The sequence below is a fragment of the Azolla caroliniana genome, unplaced genomic scaffold (genome assembly GCF_043228905.1).
Source record: "Azolla caroliniana isolate FFs.n. ecotype wild unplaced genomic scaffold, voAzoCaro1.0.p SCAF_10, whole genome shotgun sequence".
In the NCBI taxonomy this organism is placed as follows: Eukaryota; Viridiplantae; Streptophyta; class Polypodiopsida; order Salviniales; family Salviniaceae; genus Azolla; species Azolla caroliniana.
In genome coordinates, this window is record NW_028230445.1 from 2600237 (window position 1) to 2609225 (window position 8989).

Here is an 8989-nt window from a genome sequence, read left to right on the forward strand (position 1 = left end):
ACTATACATGTTTGAATCCAATCTCATTGCGACTGAACCCAAACATACAAATATTGACAAAAATGACATTAGGCAACTGGATATACGAGGCCATATCATTCAATACTATTTGTTGTGGAACACTTTATTAACATCTATCTAGCCCATACATTTGAACACATCTCATTGACACGTTTCTCTTTGTCACTTTGCTGCAGTATTACATCCTAACCAACAACGCTACTGTCCCACTTCTTCAAGCTACAAACTAAAGGAGAAAATGGGAGAATCACCTTTATATATATATAATTTAAGAGACTTTATACAATCCAGCCAGTGATGGCTTATAGATTCATGAATTTCTGCATCAAAATCAAATATATAAACAAAATCTTGCAACCTCTGCTTTGCAGCCAACAATGGCATAGCATTTAAGAGGCAATGCTAACAATAATGATAAAAGTGCTAGATTACAAGTATCTCAATGTAGGCCTCGATAAAGAACAAGGAATCTCCATGCAAGAAAGACTTGAATACAAGTTTAGATTACATGATTGGATTACAAGAACAGAACCTATTGAGGGTGACCTTGCTTGCAAGCATCACTATGATACCTTAACATTAAACATGGTGACAAGAAGTTTGCAGAGCTTGCTGTCCAACCATTGAGCATTTTAGAACACCAATGATGCAACTTTCTAGTGCCTAGAAATGACATCATCATTCCATAAGATTGCAGCAAGATTCCAAAATTAGCTCACATACCATTATACTAGATAGAAACTTGTCAACAAGCTAGAGATTTAGAAACTTTTGAGATCCTCCATGCTAAGGATTTCCCATGTTTGTTCCCAGTCAAGGCCTTCATAATTCAATTTTGCCTCGTGAAAGGAGAAATTTCTCTTTGAATATTAGAATGCTTGTTATAACAACAAATAAGCATTTCTCTTCGAATTTCTCTTTTACAACAAATAAGCATCTTGAGGGTAAGCTTGGTGTAACAAACTTGTCCGTTATAGGAGATTCTTGGGAAATAATCAAGAATCCAGGTTGGACACTATGAATGGAGAAGATAGAGAGTGATAAGTAGCTCCATTTCTGAAAGTTCTGATGTGGGAGTGTACTAGGAACTTCATTCACCACAGCTCAATGATGTGTCTGAATCCATATATACATATGAATACACACCTGTTGCATGTAAGGAAGAACATTTAACTCCTTTCATCCCCAAATTAATGGAACGTTTTCCCAACCATGGGTTCCCCCAACTTGATGACGCTATAATTTTGCCCAAATGGGGACCCCTCTCTATCAAGCACTCAGTGTAGAATCATCCTGTGTGGCCGGACTTCTGTCATTACTGTCCTTAGTAGGAGGACTTTCATCCCCAACATTCTCTTTACTCCTTCTGAAATATCTTAACTAAGGAGATGGTGGTAGCCAAAAAGGCAAGCCTGAACTCAATATATCACTAGCCCCAAAATCTTGCAGAAAACTCGAGTCATGAATCGATAAGCCATGCTCATCACCCATCGATGTGCGGCTTTGCAACATTCCATCATCAATCAAACTATCTTGGTTCATTGACAGGTTTGCACCCAGATTCATCATCATCCCATTCTCAGTATTTGTCATAAAGCTCTGACTCACAAAACCATCACTGAAGCTGCTACTGGCTCCTCCTATATTTCCACCACTATCATTATCACTTGCCAAAACATCATTTAAAGTTGAATTTACTATCCCATCTGCTTTAGCTGTAGCGTGTCCTGGCCCAAGAGCCATTGTTCCATTCAATACTGAATTCGTTTTGACAACTGATGTTCCACCAAGAACTTGATGAGTAGACCCACCACTCTTCAACTGAGGTGGAAGTGCCATTTCCTGTATCCGGACATGTCCAACATCGGAACCCTCATTCGTATTGTTAATCTGTAGTGGGAACTGACCTGAGGATTGATGTGGCAAAGTCACAGGAGAACTCAAAGTGTTCTGCTGAGCCATTGGAGAGAATTTACTAGTAGGTGAGGATTGGCCTCCAACAATCATCGATGAGCGTCGATGTCGCAAAGAACTGAAGGAGGGCTGCTGCAAAGAGAGAAGAGAGTTGGGAACAAGAGAGTTGGAAGTGTTCACCTCATCACTGATCAAACTATTTGGAAGTGTAACTTGTAGAGAGGGCAATGACTTTTGATGAAGTATTGGTAGGGCATCCAGTGAGGTTGGCAGTTGAGGCATAGCATTTATTGATCCACTCAAGGTGGGAGGGGTCGAGGCATGTGGAGATGTCAAGACAATGTTGTTCCGGCTATTGGTAGGGCTAGTGATGTTGACCCCCACATCATTTGTGGTCAGCTCAGTTGGGGTACTATGGAGGCCCACTTGACTGCCATGGCCACCAACATTTAAAGTTCGTCTAGGGAATTTTTGTAGACTTTCTGCAAGCATTAGAAAACTTTAGTATGAGCTCCAAGTATTATGGTAAAACATAATTGGTGGATTTAAAAGCAGCTCAAAATCTTCTTTAGTTTCATGATGCATAGCAAATAAGGAACTTCTGTAACTTCTATACCTAGTTGGATTATCTCATTTTAAAAAGTAAAATGCAGACCATGGTATTAATATCGTCATTCAAGCTGGTTAACCATTAAATTGGCAAGCTTTCAGAAATCTACAACATGAATGAGGTTAGATCGTCTAATTATGGCTTTATTCTGAACTCCACTTCCGGGCAGATTGGAAAACAGAAAAGGGGGAATGAAAGCAGGTCAAACTCTCCATCTGTCGTGAATCATGACAAATGGGGACCTTCAGCAAAATCCAGATTCTCACAAATCGAAAATAAGGCACAAATCATAGTAAATCATAGTAGGACCACAATCGTTTTCAAGCTGGTTAGGTCACTGAATTTGCAAACAATCAAATATCCACTGACCACGATATGAATGAGTTCATTTTGTCTAATTCTAATTATAGACTGAGCTCCAAGTGTTGAAAACGGAGAGTAACTTAAATGCAGCCCAAACTATTCATGATTCATCATCAATATGGAACTTCTGCTACTGCAAGATTCATATATAGTTTATCTTAATTTGAACATGAAATGCTAACCGTAGCATCAACATCATCCTTAAAGCACGTTAGCCATTGCATTTGCAAGCAATCACAATAGTATCCTAAGCCTACATATGAGCATGGCAGAATATATTAACATATTCACAGAGTTTTCTTCACATTTCTAGATCTAATCACCATCATGATCACATTGCACACAAGCAATCAGAAATCCTCAAGAGTGACTCTGTTTTGTCTAGTTCTGGCCCAAATCACTCCAGAATATATTAACATATTCCACACAGCCTAGATCTATATAACCATCATAAAGACTGATGCAAAAATCAATTACGTGGATAAAGTGAGCATACCTATTGGTCCAGTTCTATTTTCCCTGCTGAAATCGATCAAGTCTTTCATGCTATTTACAACTTCGGAGATCTGTTTGCATACATGGGTCCCATCAAGTAGAATCAAGGGAAGCTAAATAGTGAGCTCACTGCTCGTATCACTGGAGTGGACATAATACCTGGAGACAGCGTACATAACGTTTTGTGTAGCCAAGATCATTTACTGTGGGTGCCTCTAAGGTTCTTGTAAGATTTCTAGTTGTTCCAACAAACCTGGAAAGGAAGAAAGAGAAAATAAAAGGATTGTCATTCTTTCTCCTTTGTTCCTCTATAAATCATCCATATTGAACCAAATTATAGTCCATTCATAACAGGATTTATGTGTGCAAATACATCTCTGACATTGTAAATAGAATGTCTATGGTCCTAATAACTTACAATTGGCAAGTTGTTTGAAGATCCTGCATGGAAAGTCCAGATGCTCCGTTTTGATTTTGATTGACTGCATTTTGGTACTTTTGAGTAATCGCAGCTAGCTGTGTGACCTGTAATACCAAATTACTCATTAGAAACATACAAAAACCTCCGGTATTTTTAGTGGCGTACGTATATTTATTGTGGTTTATTTTTTCAAAGATGAAAATGTTTTAGTAACTACATGATTTGTTTTTTCAAGAGAGAGACACTCCTTAAGGAGTATTAGCAATGTACTTATATTTATTTTGGTTTTTTTTCTCAAAAATGAGACAATAGTTTCAGATACAATCTATCATATGGTGTCATACAGCATTTTGGCCTCTTCAGAGACGTTAATCAACATAAAAACACAGGCACGCACGCACAAGGGCAAATACATACAAAGGAAAATACACCCATCTTGGTAAAAATCCCCTGTACTCGGAAGCAAACGAACCTGCGATGTGACCTGATCTCACAACTAACAACATGAACGCACACATCATATGTACGTATATATACATACGACCGCCCATATATATATGTATTATGTATACGTTGTATATACATATATACATATACACACGATCCTGTTTAATGGAGATGCAAAATCCAATTTTCTAACATCTGACACAACAGCCATTGGACAACAATAAAAAATCAACGTGTTAACCAATACACTAACAATAGAAATGCTGACGATATATCGTATTTGTATACATATACACACAACCCTGTTTAATGGAGATGCAGAATCCAAATTTCCAACAGCTGACGCAACAGCCATTAGACAACAATAAAATATTCAACGTGGTGGCCAATACACTAACAATTGAAATGCTGAAGACATCGTTGTTCAACAGACAAGAATAAAACAGAAAGCAACATGACTAAATGTAAGATTCAAAAATGTCATGAGGCGAGAAAAGGAGGAACCTGTGGAACAAGCAGTCTCCGAGGTAAAAGCTCCTCATGACCCCGTGCACAAAACTCCCATAAAAGAACCTGCAATTGAAAAATGAGAAAGTCAAGGAAAAATGTCTCAACAAAATGAGAGCTCAAAAAAAGTAGTAATAGCTGAACATTGTGGATACGCACACACGTGTATGTGGGTGTGTACATAATACAAACCTTGAGTTCTGGAGAGAAGATAATTCGGAGCTGACCTTCCCTAACAACTCGAAGATGTTCAAAGATGCTTTCTTGGATAGCTTTGCCATACTCCAGCACCATAACACCTGAGCTCAGCTGATATTCATTTGAAATATCAACGAACAGAAGCTCATCCACGATCCCACTGTCATACTTTATCTTGCATAACCGCGGAAGCACTTCCACGGTAGTTTCTGTCCCATATAAATATCATATACTGATATGAGAACACAAATGGACACACAAAAGTATTCATTAATCAATGCCTATGAAACTTACCGAAACCTCTACCTGGCCTTGCACCACAGATCTCACAATGCCAAACGTCCTGAAAGCATCCAATTTTGATAAGTTATTATGTATCAACGAGAGAGCGAAAAGAGAGAGAGAGAGAGAGAGAGAGAGAGAGAGAGAGATCCTTTTCACGTTAGTGGGAGACCAATTGCAATCTATTGGATGAGAGAGAGAGAGAGAGAGATTGAGATTTCAGATAACAAGCTTCCCAAGTTTCTGTAAGAATGCAGATGGGCTCCTAAAATTGGACCAAGCGTATAGACTTCAGGAAGCCAAACTGACCCAATGCAAAGGACCCTGCATTATTATCATGCATATTTTGGTTCTTTTTTTTCTATTCCTCTTTGTGCAACTTCTTCATTTCTGAACTACCCCATTCATTATAAGTTATTACAAGGAAACTACCAGCACGCCACTATATCCCAAGCATGTTTAAGACAAGATGCATATATCCCTTCCGCCTCAAACCCATAAAGACATTCTGAGCAAACTGACAATACAGAAATCTTTGTTGTATAACTAGTGCACAGCAAGAGAGCCATTGAATGTGGAAACGTGTACTTATATAAGTAATGGAAGATCAAAAACCATGAGAGGTTCTAAATCAGACAAATTTGGCATCATTAGAACCTGTTGGAAGACACCGGTTGGTTGCCTCCCGCTATGCCCGTATTGAGAAACACACCAACGTTTCTTTGCCTGAGGTGCAAAAAACTCGCCCACAAATTTCCTCCAGAAGTATATATTATTGTCCTGAAAACAAATGAATACATGTCAAACCTCAGATAAATCATTTCAGACAGTAAGTTTAGCCTTATATCATCAGGTATCAAAATGTCATCTTAATTAAAGCTTTTGGAAGCACCAAAAGCCACATCAGACTGATCATTCGCAAGCATCGACTATCAAAATATGATCCTAATTAAATCTCTTGAGAGCACCAGAGACGAATCATTTTATCAAGAGTGACCTATCTAGCATCCATCAGTATCAAAATAAAACATTCTTACCTGAGGACGCTGTCGTTGGTTGAACAAGTATTGCATGAGTCTGCGAGCACATATCCCCGGCTCAAAGACAAGAGACTTAGAGGGTCTTGGACTTTGCTGAGGAATTTGAGGCTGAATATGTTGATGATGATGTTGCTGCTGCTGAAGTTGTGATCTTTGCTGATGCAAATATCTTTGTTGCTGAACCATATTCATCTGAGCTTGAAACTGCTGTGTTTGTTGTCTATGCAACTGCAGAGCTTCTTGCCTCTGCAAATGAGAGGTAAGAAAAGACTGCTGAACATTAGGATTACTCTGCATGTGATCTAGATCTGGTTTTGAATCCATATTTGGAAACGGAAGGTGGTGAGGAATTGAAGTCGGGTTCATTGATCCAGATCCAGATTGAGGGTGAATTAGTTCTCGTTTCACATTAGTAATAGACTGCTGTTGTTGCAATAATGATGGATCTAGTGAGGCTTCCATCTTCACAGAGGAAACCATAGCCTGTGCTTGTTGATTCATTTTCTCTTGTTCCATCTTCACATTCTGTTGTAGTGAAGCTGAAGAAGCCATAGTCTGTGCTTGTTGAATCATTTGCTCCTGATCCATCTTCGCAGTCTGTTGTAATGAACCAAAAGTCTGACCTTGCTCCATCTTCACAGGAGCTAAGCTCTGAGCAAAAGCTTGCTGCTGGTTCTGCAAATGAGATATAGAACCGATCCTCTGCACTAGTTGTTGCTGTTGCTGTTGCTGCTGTTGTTTAAGAAGAAGATGATGATGATGTTGGAAGTCCTTCTGTGTCTGACTGAACTGCTGCGATTCCAGAGGAAATTGCTGCTGACCGTTTGATGGTACCGTGTTTCCTAGGGTTTGTTGCTGTTGTTGATGCTGAAGCTCTTGTCTTTCAGCAAGCATTATCGATGAAGATCCATTCTGAGGGTTTACAGAGAAACGTGAGTTGCCACTAGATAAGCCAGGCATACTGTTTGCAGAAGAGAAGGATCGTGGGGAACCAGCCATGGAAGTTGTAGCTCCTATTCCTGATCCTATTCCTCCTCCTGAGAAGGCCAGAGAATCGCTTAAGCTTCTCTGCAGTTGCGGTGAGGGAGATTGAGATGTGTTAAGAGAAACAGGTTGCTGTTGCATATTGGCATTTATACTAGCGGGAGAAACCTGTATCCCTCCATGGAAACTTGCTGCAGCAGAGTTTCCTGTTGCAGCACCCTGATTCATTATGTTGGAGGTGAGCTTCGCCACATTTCCTGTGCTAAGGTTTAAACCTCCATGGACATTGAGAATACCTGTTGTGCTGTTGAAGGAGAAAGAACGAGGAGAGGGTGAAGAAGAGGAGGTGAGAGAATGAGGAGGAAAACCTGGAGAAATACCAGATATACTAACTGAAGGTGTACTGATTATAGATGATACCGAAGGATTAATGCTGGTTTGTGCACTACCGCTATAGCCGAGACTTGATGAATTAGACGAAGACGAAGACGGGAAAACAATGTTGTTATTAGCTTGGATTAGTTCATGAACCGCAGAAACAGACGACAGAGAAGGCGTCTCATTCCTGTGGCTACTTGATGAATCCAAGGACTGATCCAGCGCAGACGAATGTTTCTTCTTCTCTGACCAAAAGCTACTGATGGAAGGAGGAGATGAAAATGAGGGAAGAATTAGGCTGCGTTTTCATAATAAAAAACCTGCGCTTCCTTTTCTTCTTGTTCGCGGTCTTCTTTTCTGCGTTTTGCCTATGTAGATATACTGTGGCTATGCATCTCTGCTGCAGAAGCTCCACATCGTCTCCTTCGTTTGAAAAGAATGCTAAGAAATGTTGGAAGAAGGGAACAGGACCTCCGTGTGAATCTATGGAAACTGAGAAGAATTTACCGTACCAAGTACGTTCCTGCATATAATACGCGATCTCTCGTAGAGAGAGGGAGGGAGACTGAAAGAATTACAACAGTCGTATCTGTACAGTGGCTATGGTGCCTTTAGATCGATATTTTCCCACACAGGAGAAATTTGTTTTCGACAGGTGTACTGTATACAGCTATGGCCTTTGCAGGTTGGAAAGATCGATCCGTTCATTGCAAAGACATACACGAAAACGACAGCCGTGCAGCTATGACTTCCGCACGCAATTAATTTACACCAGACAGAAGTGCAGATTTGGCGTACTTAGATCGATCATTCGCAGACAGAGCGAGCGAGAGAGAAATAAGAGTCGTACAGATATGGCGTTCTTGAAATCCTAAAAGCATCATATCGCTGCAGATGCTGCACAAAGAAGCTTTTGTCATGAAAATCAGGAGAATTAGACCAGTAGTTCTGTACGAATTTTGCTTATATTCTATCAAGCGAATGAAGATCGGAAGCATTCTGCAGCTCCATTGAATTCGGCCTTAGCTGAAATTATGGCAGTACGGCAACAAATGACGAATGCGGGGAGCCGCTGATTCCTTTAAATGAAGCTTTGGAAGAGGGAAGCAGACACAGAAGGAGAGGGAGTACTGATTTCGTGATGAATCGGGAGATCACGAATTTTCTGAGACGGAAGGATTGAGAAGGCGATGGCGATGGCGATGGCGATGGCGATGGCGAGATAGATGAAATGTTAAAGGGAGGGCGGGTTACAGAGGTGGGGAAGCAGAGCAAGAGAAAAGAAGCTAAGCAAAAGGCAAAAGCGTGCTCTTCTTTTCTGCTTTACTG

At 40.2% G+C, this 8989-nt stretch overlaps 1 protein-coding gene across 1 annotated transcript; it reads right to left on the bottom strand.

Annotated features, from left to right (window-relative positions):
- Positions 1-338: 338 nt before the first annotated feature.
- On the bottom strand, positions 339-8779 carry LOC147858688 (uncharacterized). The gene is made up of 9 exons (XM_087325220.1): positions 6296-8779; positions 5916-6038; positions 5271-5319; positions 4971-5185; positions 4776-4844; positions 3822-3928; positions 3563-3656; positions 3405-3474; positions 339-2417 (listed from the first exon to the last, which is right to left on the bottom strand). The coding sequence occupies exons 1-9, from the start codon at positions 7508-7510 to the stop codon at positions 1402-1404; spliced, it is 2958 nt and encodes a 985-aa protein (XP_087181346.1). The 5' UTR covers positions 7511-8779; the 3' UTR covers positions 339-1401.
- Between the last annotated feature and the right edge of the window lie 210 nt (positions 8780-8989).

What these genes read in the sequence shown, in the direction of transcription:
- LOC147858688 (XM_087325220.1), bottom strand. Translation starts at nt 7,510, where the DNA reads ATGAATCAGGGTGCTGCAACAGGAAACTCTGCTGCAGCAAGTTTCCAT. An exon ending in CTTCAAACAACTTGCCAATT is followed by an intron (nt 3,657 to 3,821) that starts GTAAGTTATTAG and finishes CTTCCTTTCCAG; the next exon opens with GTTTGTTGGAACAACTAGAA. An exon ending in GTTATGTACGCTGTCTCCAG is followed by an intron (nt 3,475 to 3,562) that starts GTATTATGTCCA and finishes GTATGCAAACAG; the next exon opens with ATCTCCGAAGTTGTAAATAG.